At 48.2% G+C, this 17,263-nt stretch overlaps 1 protein-coding gene across 1 annotated transcript in view; it reads left to right on the top strand.

Annotated features, from left to right (window-relative positions):
• CLDN14 (claudin 14) overlaps positions 1-16,973 on the top strand; it is an 81,698-nt gene extending 64,725 nt beyond the window's left edge. The window contains exon 3 of the mRNA XM_024239458.3: positions 15,792-16,973. Coding sequence (XP_024095226.2) covers positions 15,873-16,592 — 720 coding nt within the window. The 5' untranslated portion in view covers positions 15,792-15,872 and the 3' untranslated portion in view covers positions 16,593-16,973. The remainder of the gene's footprint in view (positions 1-15,791) is intronic.
• Positions 16,974-17,263: the final 290 nt, after the last annotated feature.

The following is a 17,263-nucleotide window of genomic DNA, read 5'->3' as shown; positions in this document are numbered from 1 at the left end:
CTCTGAGCTGAGCCCCTTGTGCAAAGAGGCGAGCCACTCGGAGGCAGCTGTTCCCCTCTAGGCCTGGAAGTGCACATGCTCGTCTACAGCTTTCCTGGAAGAAGAAAGAAACAAAAACTGAGATTTAGAACACCAGGTCTGTTTCCACTGGCGGCCACTCTTGGGCACTGGAGACCAGCAAGAGCTTTGTTTTTAAAAGGCTCTTCCATGGCAGATATTCGCAGAGGCATTGGGGCTACACTTAAATGAAGGTAAAGTAAACATATGAAACCATATTTTCGATTCTACAGAACACTGCAAGAGTGTCTCTGTTCCTTCCAACATCCTAACTCGATGCACTCATTGTTTTAAGGGGGGAAAATCCCAATGTCCGGTTCCCGGCATGTCCATAACAGGCAGGGCCAGCTTCATGGACACATGACCTGTGCAGTTACAGGGAGCCCCATGCTCAGAAGGGCTTGCACTTGGCTTGATGTTCTGCAGACGCCATCTTGACATTCTTAATTTCTGAACAAGGGGTTCTGTATTTTCATTTTGCACCGGGTTCTGCAAATTATCTAGCAAGTCCTGAGAGCAGCCAAAGGTAACCTACAAGGCCTGGTACTCTTCAGAGCAAATGCGCAACCTGGCCACTGTGTGTATGTCTAAAGGCTAAGCCACACCTGCCATGCACTGCTTTATCTGCAAGGCCTTTGCTTACACAAGGATTTCTGCAATCTGAAATCTCATACCTGACCCAATTAATTCTAAATGTCTTTATATCAAAGTATCACAGGCTTTTCTGGAAGACTGACCCAATCATATTCTCACCACTGTGAGTGTATGCTTTGGGGCCTGGACCAGGAGGAGATTTGTTCTCAAAGGTCATCCATGGGCCGAGGGCGGTGGCTCACGCCTATAACCCCAGCACTTCGGGAGTCCGAGGCAGGCGGATAACGAGATCAGGAGTTCAAGACCAGCCTGACCAACATGGTGAAACCTGGTCTCTACTAAAAATACAAAAATTAGCCAGGCATGGTAGCAGGCGCCTTTAATCCCAGCTACTCAGGAGGCTGAGGCAGGAGAATCACTTGAACCTGGGAGGCGGAGGTTGCAGTGAGCTGAGTTCGCGCCACTGCACTCCGGCCCAGGTGACAAAGTGAGACTCTGACTCAAAAAAAAAAAAAAAAAGAAGTCATCCATTAAAATATAAATGCCTGTGGGGTAACTTCTTGGCCAAGATTAACGATGAGGGAGGCTCAGTGCCCACAGTGGGCTGGGGTCCCAGGAAGAGGACCCAGGTTGTAAGAATAGGCTTCCATGGGGCTCTGGGAAGGTAAGAGCCAGAAGGCAGCAAGATAAATAAAGAACCCCCCCCCACCAACCACTTTTTCTAGATGGCAGAAGGCAAGGGTGCAGGGCCACATGAGGGAAGGTAAGATTGTAGCTGGAGAAGAGGATCTCAAGCACAGGGAGTGGGAGAGCCTAGCCTTATGGGTAGGTGAGACAATATTCCAGGGACAGGCCAGGGACAACTGTCTCCATCTCAGGAGATCCCAAAGAGAGCCTGCCCTCGGCAGGCAGGCCCAGCAGAACAGACATCTGAACTATGACTCTCTGTTAAACCGTTTTGGACTCTTTAAAGCTACTAATAGGACCTTTAAAAGTTACATCAGGCCAGGTATGGTGGTGGCTCATGCCTGTAATTCCAGCACTTTGGGAGGCCGAGGAGGGCAGATCCTTTGAAGTCAGGAGTTTGAGACCAGCCTAGACGGGGTAAAACCCCGTCTCTTAAAAATACAAAAATTAGCTGGGTGTGGTGGCGTGCGCTTGTAATCCCACTGCGCTCCAGCCTGGGTGACAGAGCAAGACTCTGTCTCAAAAAAATAAAATAAAATAATAAAAGTTAAATCAATGAAGCCAGTGGGGCTGAGTGCAGTGGCTCACACCTGTAGTTCCAGCTACTTGGAAGGCTGAGGTGGGAGGATCACTTGAGCTCAGGAGGTCGAGGCTGCAGGGAGCCATGATTGCACCACTGCACTCCAGCCTGGTCAACAGAGTGAAAAATAATTTTTAATGAAATAAATAAGCCAGTGGTTCTCAAACCTGGCTGCACATCAGAATCACCTGGTGGGGGAGAGGAGCTCAAAAATTCCCATGCATGGACCCCACCCCAGTCAGTGAATCAGAATCTCTGGAGGTAGCCAGGGCATCCAGATCTTTTTAAAGCTCTCCAAGGGCTGCGGCTACAGCAGGAGGGTGGAGAGCCACTGATCCAGTTGACTTCTCCAGGATGAACAGACCTTCTGTGTGTCCTCATGTCCTTCCATCCCAGCTTTGACTCCACGGCCCGCCATGATGTTCACACCTTTGTGTGCACGCATATTTCCCTCGGCTGTCTGCCTTCATCATTTTCCCCTAGGAAAATCCCCACCAGGTCCAGTCCAGCCCTTTGTCCACTTGGGACCCTCGCAGTGCAGCTGCTGGTGCTGGGAAAGGCTGTCCGGTGCGATAGTCTATGGTACCCGCAGGACCACTTGCCCCACCTGCACCCGGCACTGACCAGCCCTTGACCCCTTGACTTGGTCCAGGCCTGCTGTCATTCTCCTGGATGACCGTGGTCTCCTCTGTGCTTAAGCCTCCCGCACCTCCTCCCCCATCTCCTGTCTCAAGACGTCATGTTGCTTCTTATTTCCCTGAGAAACTTGGAGCAAACTCAGAACATGTGTTAGTGCCCACTGACATCTCCCCCAGCCTCCTGCTCCCGCCTCCCCTCCCGGTCTGGAGTAAGCTGTCTGCATGCTGGTCAGAGCTGGTCTCTCCATGTGTGCACAGGATCCCTGCTGCCCCTACAGATGTTTCCCTCCTCACTGGACCATTTCCTCAGGCATGCAAACATGCTTCCATTTCTCTCATCTTCAAAACAACAGCAAAACAAGAGTCCTCTCTTGCCTACACATCCCACTGGCAGAGGTTTCTAACTCTTTTGGTTTTGTTTTTTGTTATCGGTATTGTTCTGGGTGGTGGCATGGGGACTGCCTGGGATCCGTTTGGCAATCTGCTGAAGCTGATGTATTCTTCTCAGCACAATACTTTTAACTGTGTAATATAACACATAACATGCAGGATTATAAAGGAAGTGAATTATAGTAAAACATAGTTATCAAAATATTTTAGTGCAATTCTGTTACTAGTAATGGAAGACCTTCCTTATTAATGCATTACATTATGAGGTCTAGCAAGCATCTTATAAGTACCATTTGAAATTGTTACAGTGGTAAACGTTCTTTGCAGGTATCTGCAACCCCTGTAATGCGATACAAAATATCATGGTCTCTATTGCTGATTAAGGCACAGGCACTGGTCATATTGCTGTAGGTGGCTGCCTCCATTCAGGATTGAAGGAAATGCTAATTGTCAGTGAGAGGCAGATGAAATAGAAGATGTCACTTTTTTTCCTAGCTCAGTTGACAGATATCCTGAGGTCTGTGGGCCCTGGACCCCGTCCTAAAACTGTTGCCTCATTTCCTGATTCCCCTGGAGGGTCCAAGTTCTTGAAAGAATTCTCTGGGCTCATTCTCTCCTGTCCCTGTGTCCCTATTCTCTCTTGAACCCACGCCAATCAACTCCGCCGAAACTGAGCTTATCAAGGTCTCCAGTTTCCTTCATGTCGCTAATCCAGCGATCACTTCTCAGTGCTCAGATGACTTGATTTATCAGATTACTTGACTTGACACAGTAGATTGCTCTCTCCAACATGGAACTCTGTCCTCCCTCACCAGTCTCCTCTGGGTTGACTGTTCACTATCGGCCACTCCTATTGCCCATGGCTGGCTCCTCTTCCTCCCTCTATCCTCATCCCTCCCCTGATGTTGGAGGGTTCCTAGAATCAGCCCTGGAGCCCCTGCTCTTCTCTAGCTAACGCTCCCTCCTAAGAGACTCCATCTCATATTTTAATCCCATCTCCATGTGGTAGAGACACAAACAGACTTCTCCAGTCCAGTCCCTCCCTGAACCCTGCACTTACGTATGCAACCGTGGTTATCTCCAGCTGGGTAGGCACAGACATCTCAAACTGAACAAGTCCAAAAGAAAATTCCTCTCTTCTGCCCTTCATCCTCTGTATCAGTCAGAGCTCTCCAGAGAAACAGAGCCAATCGGACGTGCATTTGTATAGAAAGAGATCTATTTATTCTAAGGAATTGGCTTGCATGATTCTCAAGGCTGGCAAGTCCAAAATCTGCAGGGTGGGTCAGGTACAGTGGCTCACACCTGTAATTCCAACAGCCTTGGGAGACCAAGGTTGGAGGATTGCTTAAGCCCAGGAGTTCAAGACCAGGCTGGACAACATAGTGAGACCTCCATCTCTACAAAACATTTTTAGAAATTAGCCAAGTGTGATGGCACATGCCTGTAGTCCCAGCTACTCAGGAAGCTGAGGTGGGAGGATCACTTGAACCTGAGAGATCAAGACCAGCCTGGGCAATATAGCAAGAGCCCATCTATAAAATAAAATTCTGCAGGGTGGGCTAGCAGTTTGGAGACCCAGGATCATTGACACTGCAGTTTCAGTTGGAAGGCAGCCTGCTATAGAGCTGAGAAGGGCTGATGTTGGAAATAAAGGTCAAACACAGTCTGCTGGAGAGAGTTTCTTGCTCAGGGGAGGCTGCATGTTACGGACTAAACATTTGCATTCTCCCAAAATTCCTATGTTGGAGCCCTAAGCCCTGATGTGATAGTATTTGGAGACAGGACCTTTGGGAGGTCATTAGGGTTCGATGAGGTCATGAGGGTGGGTGCCCTCACAATGAGATTCATGCTCTAAAAAGAAGGGAAAGAGAGAAAGGTTTCTCTTTGCCTGCGTGCAAAGAAGAGGTCAGGTGAATTTCCACCAGGAACCAAAGCAGCCAGAACCTTGGTCTTGGAATTTCCAGCCTCCGGAATTGTGAGAAAATTAATTTCTGTGGCTTAATCCAGCAAGTGTGTGGTATTTTGTTGTGGCAGCCTGAGCTGATGGAGACACCAGTTTTTTTTTTTTTTGTTCCAGTCTGGCCTTCACCTGACTGGGTGTGGCCCACCCACATTATGGAGGGCAATCTGCTTTCAATGTTAACCTTGTCCAAGGACGGACTTCACAGAAACATGAAGAATAGTGTTCAATCATATATCTGGGCACCCCACGGCCCAGCCAAGTTGACACATAAAATTGATCATCACATCCTCCAAACCCAGATCTCCAACCCTCTTCAAGCTCTCAATAAGTGGCAACTCCATTCCTCCAGTTGCCCAAGACAATAACCTTAGGCACCTGTGTCTCACACCCCACAGCTAAACCATCAGCACATCCTGCTAGCCTCACCTGAATATAGAAACTGACCTCTTCCTGGCACCCGCATTTATCACCAGCACCTTGGTTTGGCCTCCTAGCACCTCTTACCTGAAAGATGACAAGAACCTCCTGTTTGGTCTCCCTAATTCAGCCCAGATGGAACCTTGGACAAGTTATGTAACCTTTCGACACCTCAGTTTCCCTATCTGTAAATAAGGATGGCAACATGCAAGTTGAGATGTGTTTAAGAGTTCATTAAATGCCCATAGAAGTACTTAGCACATGTTTGGCATATCACAAACACTCTGGAACTTTAACTATGACTGTTTTTACTCTTATCATTAACAACTAACAGCTTTGGAGCACCTGGGCTTCAAAGGCTAAATTTACAGAGAACGAGTTTTAAGCCTCATGTTTAATAGTATTTTCCTTACCATTAGAAAATCTTAGCCTTATGTTTTCATTTGACACCACATTTCCACCACTGCAATTTATCCCCAGTTCAATTCTCAAGTAAATAATTTTCAGAGGCTTACAAAATTCACAGAATAGTTGTCTTATTCATGAAGGTTTTCAGCCAGGTGTGACAATGTCCTGTTTGTTTGGGGTTTGCTTTGTTTTTCTATTTTGGTGTAAGTCCTGACTAAAGGGAGAGCCCAGTGGGCTCTGCTGGATTTCCAAGGTAAAGCTTCAGCAGGCTTCTGAGTCACCTTATTCAAATCTGGACTCTGCCCCAAATTTGGGGCTTTTATGGTCTATGAAACCAAGACATGTTGACTTAAGAAAACCAGACACCCAGCCTGAAAAGGTCAGTCACCAATTTGGGTACACCCCAGCCAATTGCACACAAGCTGGAGACATAAGCCCCCCCAAACTCTCTGTGAGCTAAGTGAATTCACACACTTTTTAAGCCGGGAGAAGCTGAGTCATTTGATTACTATATGGGTTACTTACTATAGATTGTGTTTGCACTTGAATTTCCAAATTTGCAGGGGACTTTCCAGATTCTTCTTTCTCCATGTCCTCTACCTTTTCCTTAGATTTTGTCCTCCACACTTTGGGACATGAAGCTAACCATGGCTTTGTTTTTTGTTTTTTGTTTTTGTAGAGACAGGGTCTCACTATGTTGCTCAGGAATGGCCTCGAACTCCCGGAATCATGCAATCCTCCCACGTTGGCCTTCCAAATGTTGAGATTACAGGTGTGAGCCACTGCACCTGGCCCATTTTTATCAATGACAAATGTGAAGCCACCAGATCACACTCAATGCCTGTCCTGGAAGGGGACCCAGTTCTTATAATCACAGATGAGGTTTTTTTGTTTGCCTTTTGAAATACTATGTTGCTCTGTCACTCAGGCTGGAGTGCAGTGGCACAATCTCTGCTTATTGCAATCTATGCCTCCCAGGCTCAAGCCATCCTCCCACCTCAGCCTCCAAAGTAGCTGGGATTATAGGCTTCAGCCACCATGCCCAGCTAATTTTTTTTTAATTTTTAATGGAGACAGGGTTTCACCGCGTTGATCAGGCTGGTCTTGAACTCCTGAGCTCAAGTGATCCTCCCACCTCAGCCTCCCAGAGTGCTGGGATTATAGGCGTGTGCCATGGGGCCTGGCCGAGCGTTTTCTCTAATTCCCCGTGCCACCATTCAGCTACTCGCTGTGTTTGTTTCCTGGGGCTGCCATAACAAAGCACCACAACCTGGGAGGCCTGAAACAACAGAAATGTATTCTCTCATGATTCTGAAGGCTGGAAGCTTGAAACTAAGGTGTGGGCAGGCTGGTTCCTTCCAGGGCTGTGAGGGAGCATCTGTCCTGGGCCTCCTGCTGGGCCTCTGCAGGTTGCTGGCGATCCTCCACATTCCTTGGTTTGGTAACTTCTCGCTCCACTCTCTGTCTCCGTCTGCACATGTTCTTTCTATTTCCATCTTCATATGCCTATCCTCTTATAAGGACACCAGCCCTATTGGTTTAGGGGCCACTCTATTTTAGTATGATCTCATCTTAACTAATTGCACCTGCAATGACCCTATTTCCAAATAAGGTCACATTCTGAGGCACTGGGAGTGGGGAGGACTTCAACATATCTCCTTTGGGGAACAAGGTCAATCTATCACATCCCCTAAAGTGTTCCCACAGAACACTTAACCATAAGTCATCCAATAATCAGTTAAGCCTTTAGGAAATGTTTCTATGTCCACCTGGAGTTTGGGGGGTATTGTTTTTTGTTTTTTCTTTGTGTTTTTTTGTTTTGTTTTACTTTTCTAGTATTTTTTTTTTTATCTCAGATGGCAAGTTTTTAATTACCTGCACCTTGAAAAATGAAAAAAAAAAACAAAAAACCAGCAACATAACAAACCTGCCTGACTGTCTTGTCGGGAAAAATCGCTCTGAAAAGGCACCCATGTATTTAAGTAAACGAAACTCAATCATTTCATTTTTAAATGTTGATCTACTGCACTTTAAATGAATTCTAATGAAATTTGGTGAGTTGAAATGCGAGAGATAATGCCTCCGGAAAGGGTTTTAATTTTTGTGGTCATGGTGACTTAAGTTTGTAGTTTTCGGTAAATCAATAGGCCATTCAATCTGACTGAGTTGAAAATAGCCTCTGTGAGCGTTTAACTGCATACCATGGTTTTCACTTGTATTAACATAAACTTTTCTTTGAATCAGTTCTTGTTATAAGAAAAAATAGATTTTTATTTCTTCATCCAAAAGAGAGGGGAAGAATTAATTCATGGAACGTGTCATTTCCGTGTAATTTTGAATAAGATATTTCACATTGGTTTTCCTAAATAACAATAGCAAGCAGTAACTATCATGATAATAATAAGTCATAGTCATGTAAGTATCCCATCTCTGCCTCTCATGGAAAGACTGCATCAAAGACTCTATGCGGATGGTATAGAAAGTCCTCACACATTTAAAATCTAGATGCCTGCCACTCTGAAAAATAACCCAAGGAAAGTTACAGAAAGTTTGGAATAGTAATGAAGAAAATATTATTTTTAGAGCCAACACCCCACAGTATAGCCCATCTGAAATGAATATGGAGTGGTTTTTCCAAGGTATTGCTTGATCACTTTCTCATCATTCTTACATATTTCTGTAAGAAGATGTGCTAAAAATAGCCCCTCTAAAGTATCCCTAAGCTTCTTGAAAAGATACGCATTTGTTTTGCAGATGATTAAGAAACACAGTGTCCAAGATGCCCTTAGGAAATACTAGTTGAGGCCGGGCACGGTGGCTCACACCTGTAATCCTAGCACTTTGGGAGACAGAGGTGGGTGAATCACTTGAGGCCAGGAGTTCAAGACCAGCCTGGCCAACATGGTGAAACCACACCTCTACTAAAAATACAAAAATTAGCTGGACGTGGTAGTGGGAGCCTGTAATCCCAGCTACTCAGGAGGCTGAGGCAGGAGAATCACTTGAACCTGGGAGGCAGAGGTTGCAGTGAGCCGAGATCATGCCACTGCATTCTAGCCTGGGTGACAGAGCAAGATTCTGTCTCAAAAAAAAAAAAAAAAAGGAAAGAAAAGAAAAAAGTAATATTAGTTGAAGTTATTTCATGCAGATACATCATAGCATAAGAGTTACCTTCTTTTCTCTGTGTTGGGTAGTTTTGCTAATATGTTTCATCTAAATGAATCCAAATCTCCCTTGAGTTTATTTTTAGTTCCTAAATTCAAGCATTTATGATTTTGTTTGTTTATTTTGTTTTGTTTGAGACAGAGTCTCACTCTGTCACCCAGGCTAGAGTGCAGTGGTGCAATCTCAGCTTACTGCAACTTTCAAGCGATTCTCCTCCCTCAGCCTCCAAGTAGCTGGGATTACAGGCATGCATCACCACACCCAGCTAATTTTTGTATTTTTAGTAGAGATGGGGTTTCATGATGTTGGCCAGGCTGGTCTCAAACTCCCGACTTCAGGTGATCTGCCCACCTCAGCCTCCCAAAATGCTGAGATTACAGGTGTGAGCCACCATCCCCAGCCTAAAGCATTTATGAAATAGCTAGACAGTAATGAAGAGGCCATTTAGTTGGGGTGACAGTGAGGACATTCAGTTTTTGAACCAGACATTTTCTTAAGTGGCTGAACATCAACGTTGAAGCAACTCTTCATTATTTCAAGGGTCAATGACTATGCTCATTTGAAGGTGACACTTCATTTTTCTCTAATAAGTTTACAGAAAGCAAATCAAGTTTTACGCTGTTTCTATAATGGACCCAACATCATGTCAGAGCATTTGAGGGCAAACATATATAATGGCTCGTTCCCAAACATCTTGAGAGCCGTTCAGACCACATGGCAGGCAAGAGGCACTGGTGGCCACATCCTCCAACTCTCTACCTTCACAGTAGGGCTCAGGGAAGTTCTGGGTAAAGAAACTTCCACCACACCTGGCTTGTGCCCCAGCTCCCCGCTGATGACCTGCGTGCCTCCCATCTGGGGCTGACATTTCTTTCACCAAGGTGGGTAGACAAGGGCCACGGAGCAATGCATGTCCATAGGAAAGCTTTCATCACAGGGGCTGATTTTGCAAGGGATGACGTGATAGTAGCAGGTGAGACTGCTGAGGGTTAAGGAGAGTAAGGGACTCAAACACCCCATCCATCCCATCCCTGCACCCCTCCAAGAAGCCTGGTCTCATATGCAGCATCCATTAAACTTATTTGACTAGAGACACCCCCCACCACCGCCTTTACCAAAGAAGAACTTGCAGTAAAATCACTTTGGCACAGTCATTTGGACCAATGGTGAGATAGGGTGGCCCCGTCCCACCCCCGTACCCCTCCAAGAAGCCTGGACTGACAGAGGCCCGTGCACACACCCTGAAGAACTAGAGAAAGGACTTCAGAAGATAGGACAAAGTGAAGGATGAAACAGACATGCCCAGGGAGGGACCCCAGGCAGTCAAGACACAGGCTGGTAAACAACACGTCCACCCCTCAGTCCTGGCCAGGCGATCCCCATGGCCACTGCTGTTGAAATGATGATTAATTTGGAGCCAAAATTGACGCAGCTGGGGTCTAGGTGGGCCAGGAGGTGAGCAAAATGAGGGCACCCTACTGTGTGCTCCAGAACCCTGCTTTTTTAAAGAAAAACATAGCTCAGAGAAAACAGAGGGAGACAACATAAAAGTTTATAATGGACACACACAGAAAAACCCTCTCCCTTCAGGGCTGATGATCCTGAAACCAGAGCCAGTTGGAAAGGCCTATAGCAGCTCTGGCATTTCACAAGTGCCTTTCACAGATTTTCAAAATTGTTTACAGCTCTGTCGTTTTCTGATACTCTCTCTGCTGGGGATGAAGCTGACAAAAACTCTAAGGTTTAATGACTGTCCTATTGGATTTCGAACTTGCATGGGGCCTGTAGCCTCTTTGGTCAATTTCTCTTATTTGGAATGGGGGTATTTACCTAATGCCTCTACCCCCATTCTATCTAGGAAGTAACTAATTTGCTTTTGATGTTGCAGATTCATAGGCAGAAGGGACTTGCCTTGTCTCAGATGAGACTTTGGACTCAGACTTTTGAGTTAATGCTGCAATGAGTTAAGTCCTTGGGGGACTGTTGGAAGGGCATGATTGTGTTTTGAAGTGTGAGGACATGAGATTTGAGAGGGGCCAGGGCACAATGATATGGTTTGGCTGTGTCCCCACCCAAATCTCATCTTGAATTGTAGTTCCCATAATCCCCACATGTTGTGGGGAGGGACCCAGTGGGAGGTAATTGAATCATGTCGGTGGTTTCCACCATGCTATTCTCATGATAGTGAGTAAGTTCTCACGAGATCTGATGGTTTTACAAGGGGCTTCACCCTCGGCTCGGCCTTCATTCTTCCCCTCCTGCTGCCATGTAAAGAGGATGTGTTTGCTTCACCTTCTGCCAGGATTGTAAGTTTCCTGAGGCCTCCCCAGTCCTGTGGAACTGTGAGTCAATTAAATCTCTTTCCTTTATAAATTACCCATCTCGGGCAGTTCTTTATAGCAGCATGAGAACAAACTAATACAGCAACCCACTCTATCTCACCATTGCCAAGTCGAAGTTATTGTGCCAAAGTGATTTCATTGCAAATTGTTCTTTGGTAAAGGAGGTGCGGGGGGGTTTCTCTAGTCAAATAAGTTTAGCGGATGCTGCACATGAGACATTTTCTGGGAGAGTCACAATGCACATTGACACGTTTCCAGCTATGAGAAGTCCTACAGTCACGCAGGTTTTCTTAAACATATTTGACATTTGTGTCCTCCACACAAGACATCCTGCAAATGCAGCATTCCAAGATGCCGTCGTTGGGAAACTCAGCCCTAAATCCTGCTCATACTCCCCACCCAGGATTGTACTTTTGGGGTTTTGTGAATCCAAATGCAGGACCCAGCACTGATTCCTCTAACACATCTTGTTAGATTCTGCCTTCCCACCACCACTCAGTCTGTCGAGGGCTTTCTAGAGCTTGATGCTTGGAACCCTATTTGTTTTGGACCCGTATCTCTCTAGCAAATCTTCCCACATGCACACACGTGGCTGCAGGAAAATGGTAGCCCACAGGTGAACACCAGTTCAGCCCTGCATGGGCTGCTCCCCCTGGGAGGCCAGGCTTGGGCAAGTTCCTTCCTATACAAACAGCCCTGCAGGGCAAGGCGCTTCCGGAGCATCAGGGAGGAATTTTATGTGGCTTCCAGGGAGATGCGTTCATTTAAAGTTGTTTTTCCCTTGAAAGGCCCCAAAGTGAAAAGTAGTTGCGGGAAAGTTGAACTATTACCTAATGCCAGTAGCAGCTGCTGGTAAGGAAGGAGGAAAGCAGGTTGGGGAGCTGGTGTCTGGGAGTTGGGGGCTCATTAACACTCACTTCTTAAATTAGCAAATCCTTATAGCACACGTTTAAAAATAGCAGCCTAATGGTTTCTAAAATTAGCCATCATTGCTCTCCATAAATATTTAGACCTCCAATAAACCTCTGGTCCACTTGCCTAGCCTAATGGGCTTGGCTTTTATGCCACATTCTTTAGGGTCTGTATACTTAATTATTGACCTTGACAGTGAGAGCTGCAAGAAGCCCCATTATGCTTGGACCAGGGACACCCTGTGTGGCCGTCAGCCTTGAGGCAGCCTCAAAGCAGGGCAGGGAGAGATCCCAGAGGCTATTCAGAGATCTGGGAACCTGGAGGAGCCTCTGGTCCTGGTTTCCTTGGGACTGTCTTAGTTTCAGCCCTGAAGGTCCCTGTTCTGGGCAACCCCTCAGTCCCTAGCAAAGCAGCGTAGTTGGTTGCCCTGGCTGCCCAAACCACTGCAAAAGGGGCAAGGCCATTGTTCTGAGATCTCTGTGGGAAGGAGAATCTGTTGCTAACACCATCCCTCAGCCCTTACACTAACTTCAGTCCTATGTCATTGAAGCAGGTAGTGTTTAAAGGGGAAATGACACCAAGGAGAACACTAGCCAGGCCAGGCATAGAACTTTCATCCTCTGCTCCTCTCGTTTCCCCATGTGTGAAAAGGAGATGGTAACAGTCACTGCCACATTAGGTTGTTGGGAATAAACTAGGAAATGTGTCAGTGTTCAAACCGTGCTCAGGCCCAGTCAGCTGGTGCCATCGGTGTGCTCAGGGTGTAGGGTGGGTCTGCTGGCACCCCCTCTGGCTGTGCCTATCAAGGTGGCCACCTTGGCCTTGTTGCCAGCACCTACCCCAGGGCAGTGACCATAGGACAGCCGGCTGCTGTCCTTCTCTGACCAGCAGGGACTGTGATGGTGTCCCCAGCCCCTGGACAGAGTGAGTGCTTGCTGAGTGGAGGGAAGAAAGGCTTTGTGCAAAGCCAGCATCTTGCATAGTGCGTGTGGCAAATTCTGGGCTGTGAACAAATAGTCATCCAAAGTAGCAGCAGAAAAACAGCAGCAGGAAAATACTCGGTGTATCAGTCCATTCTCGCAATGCAACCTGAGTCAAAGAACTACCTGAAACTGGGTAATTTATAAAGAAAAGAGGCTTCATTGGCTCTGACAAGCTGTACAGGAAGTGTGGCTGGGGAGGCCTTAGGAAACTTACAATCATGGCAGAAGGCAAAGGGGAAGCAGGCATGACACGGCCGGAGAAGGAGGAAGAGAGAGAGGGGAGCAGGCAGGTGCTGCACACTTTTAAACAACCAGATCTCGTGAGAACTCACTCACTATCACAAGAATAGCAAGGGGGAGGTCCGCCCTCCCACCAGGCCCTTCCTCCAACACTGAGGACTGCCATTCAACATGAGATTTGGGTGGGGACACAAATCCAAACCCTATCACCTGGACACCCCTTCAGTCCACTCCGTGTCCTGTGAGGCACCACGTTGTTTTGTTATTATTTATCTTTGTTTGTTCATTCACCAGGATGGAACCAATTACCTCCTACAATGCCAAAGCATTTAAACCCAGTATATGTTTTTAAATTAGCAAGATGATGGTTTAGACTCCCAGTGGAAGCATCAGTTATTAATTATTTACTCACCAAGTGATTTACATCTAGTAGAGGATTTATTTATTTATTTTATTTTTCAAGACAGAGTCTCGCTCTGTTGTCCAGGCTGGAGTGCAGTGGCACGATCCAGGCTCACTGAAACCTCCGCCTCCCGGTTCAAGCGATTCTCCTGCCTCAGCCTCCCGAGTAGCTGGGATGACAGGTGCGCACCACCAACGACCAGCCAATTTTTGTATTTTTAGTAGAGGCAGGTTTTCACCACGTTGGCCAGGCTGGTCTCAAACTCCTGACCTTAAGCAATCCACCCGCCTTAGCCTCCCAAAATGCTGGGATTACAGGCGTGAGACGCCGAGCCCCGCTGGGGATTTCTTGACAATGTCCCAGGGTCTCATGGGCAACACCCCGCAGCCCCACTCTTCCTGCCTGCAGCCTGCACTGCTTAACTGAGGCTCAGCTCTCTGCAGAAGAAGAAGCAGGTTTTGCCTACTGAGTTCTTTGCCGGTTTGGGACGCTGAAGTGACTTGTCATCAGCAGAGACGCTTCCCTTTTCTCCCTTCAGAACCAAAAAAGAAGCTGAGCCCCAGGTTGCCCATTGGATGGGTGCAGCCAGGGCCGGGACCTCCTAAGGCTCACTGCTAATGCACGGTCTTGCTGATTACCTTGCCTGCCCCAGGCAGGAGAGAAAATCTAGTGGTCCACTCAAGACTTCCACTCCCTTCCCTTTCTGCCTTCATCCCTTCCTTTTTTTCCTTCCTTTCTCTGTGCTCCCCCTTCCTTGCTTTCTCCTTCCTCCCTCCCTCCTCCTCTTCTTCCCTCTCTCCTTCCTTCCTTCTATATTTCCTAGTGTTTTTTGTTTGTTTGTTTGTTTTGTTTTTTTGAGACGGAGTCTTACTCTGTCGCCCAGGATGAAGTACAGTGGCGCGATCTCGGCTCACTGCAACTTCAGCCTTCCTGGTTCAAGCAATTCTCCTGCCTCAGCCTCCTGAGCAGCTGGGATTACAGGCACCTGCCACCATGCCCGGCTGATTTTTGTATTTTTAGTAGAGACAGGGTTTCACCATGTTGGCCAGGCTGGTCTTGAACTCCTGACCTCAGGTGATCTGCCTGCCTCGGCCTCCCAAAGTGCTGGGATTACAGGCGTGAGCCACCGCGCCCGGCCCCCAGTGTCTTCTATATGCCTGGCCCTATATAGGTGCTGGGTCCTTGTCCCGAAAAAGTGTCCTGGATTTTGGTATGCTAAGAATTCTTTAAAAGACTTTGAAAGGGCTCGGCATTCCCATATCCCTGAAAGCCAGGTAGCAGCCTCTGTTTTATAATAAAGTTACCCTCGGACAGCCCTCACCAGTCACAAGGGGGCATAGCGAATGGGGAGCGTGGTGGGAGCAGAGGTCCGTGCTGGAGAGGAGGGATGCTGGCCCGTGCTCCTGCTGCAGCTCCTGAGGAGCTGTGACCTTGGAAATTCCTGCCCCGGCATCAGCTGACAATCTCTAGGTCACATCCAGCTCCGGAATTCTGAAGGCAGCATCTGACCTGCCGAGGGGACTAAACCTCTCCCTGCCTGAGCACGTGGGTAGGGAAGTTGCCCACTTCAGAAAACCCCTCATCCTGACAACCGCCCAGGGCTATATTCTAAGTCACAGCTGGCACACACCTTAGCACTGTCAGTCCAAGGCATGAATAACACATGTTGATTTAGCAACTGTTATTCCTGGTTACTGATGAACCAGGAAGGACAGGAGATGCCAATGCAGCAGCAGCGCTCAAGGGTGGACAGAAGCAGAACTTCCAGCAGGTGGCTGGAGCCCCTCCCTGAGGGCAGCGTCCGCCTGTCATCCCTTCAGATCCTGCCTTCCCAGGAAAGCAGTTATTCTCCCACCCAGTGAAGTCTCAGAAACTATTTTTGAGAACATGCTAATTGCCACACCAACCGCCTATGAAAAACTTGGTTTCGGTGACAGAAATAAGTGCATGAGATAATCTTTAACCCGTTTCCTTTCTCTCCCTGCTCCCGCCTCCCTCGGCTTCATTAGGGCTCCGGCTGGCACCTGAGGAGCGGCGTGACCCCGAGGGCCCAGGGAGCTGCCCGGCTGGCCTAGGCAGGCAGCCACACCATGGCCAGCACGGCCGTGCAGCTCCTGGGCTTCCTGCTCAGCTTCCTGGGCATGGTGGGCACGTTGATCACCACCATCCTGCCGCACTGGCGGAGGACGGCGCACGTGGGCACCAACATCCTCACGGCCGTGTCCTACCTGAAAGGGCTCTGGATGGAGTGTGTGTGGCACAGCACGGGCATCTACCAGTGCCAGATCTACCGGTCCCTGCTGGCGCTGCCCCAAGACCTCCAGGCTGCCCGTGCCCTCATGGTCATCTCCTGCCTGCTCTCGGGCATAGCCTGCGCCTGTGCAGTCATTGGGATGAAGTGCACGCGCTGCGCCAAGGGCACACCCGCCAAGACCACCTTTGCCATCCTCGGCGGCACCCTCTTCATCCTGGCCGGCCTCCTGTGCATGGTGGCCGTCTCCTGGACCACCAACGACGTGGTGCAGAACTTCTACAACCCGCTGCTGCCCAGTGGCATGAAGTTCGAGATTGGCCAGGCCCTGTACCTGGGCTTCATCTCCTCGTCCCTCTCGCTTATTGGTGGCACCCTGCTTTGCCTGTCCTGCCAGGATGAGGCACCCTACAGGCCCTACCAGGCCCCACCCAGGGCCACCACGACCACTGCAAACACCGCACCTGCCTACCAGCCACCAGCTGCCTACAAAGACAATCGGGCCCCCTCAGTGACCTCAGCCACGCACAGCGGGTACAGGCTGAACGACTACGTGTGAGTCCCCACGGCCTGCTTCTCCCCTGGGCCGCTGTGGGCTGGGTCCCCGGCGGGACTGTCAATGGAGGCAGGGGTTCCAGCACAAAGTTTACTTCTGGGCAACTTTTGCATCCAAGGAAATAATGTGAATGCGAGGAAATGTCTTTAGAGCACAGGGATGGAGGGGGAAATAAGAGGAGGAGAAAGCTCTCTATACCAAAGACTAAAAAAAAAATCCTGTCTGTTTTTATATTTATTATATGTATTTATGTGGGTGATTTGATAACAAGTTTAATATAAAGTGACTTGGGAGTTTGGTCAGTGGGGTTGGTTTGTGATCCAGGAATAAACCTTGCGGATGTGGCTGTTTATGAAATGGACAGTATCTGTTTCTGCTTCCAGACTGTTATTCTGTCTCCTAAGGTGCTGGTAACCACAGTCAGAGCCCACTGGGGCTCAGGGTTGCAGGACCGTGCAGCCATGCTGACCACAGCACCGTGGAGTCCTGACTCCAATGCGGGGTGGGGATGTCGGAGGAGGACGGGGCTGATCTCCATCTGTGAGACGCTTGAAAACTAGGAGCTGCATCCCGGCTTGAACTCAGAGGCAGGGCAGAAGGGAAGGGGCTTCCTTGGAAAAAGATAGTTGCCAGAAGTCACAAAATAAGGACGATGTCGTTTTCTTCCTGTGAGC

This window comes from Pongo abelii, chromosome 22, assembly GCF_028885655.2.
Source record: "Pongo abelii isolate AG06213 chromosome 22, NHGRI_mPonAbe1-v2.0_pri, whole genome shotgun sequence".
Lineage (NCBI taxonomy): Eukaryota > Metazoa > Chordata > Mammalia > Primates > Hominidae > Pongo > Pongo abelii.
The sequence above is the reverse complement of the archived record's forward strand: the minus strand, read 5'-3'. Positions and strand labels throughout refer to the sequence as shown.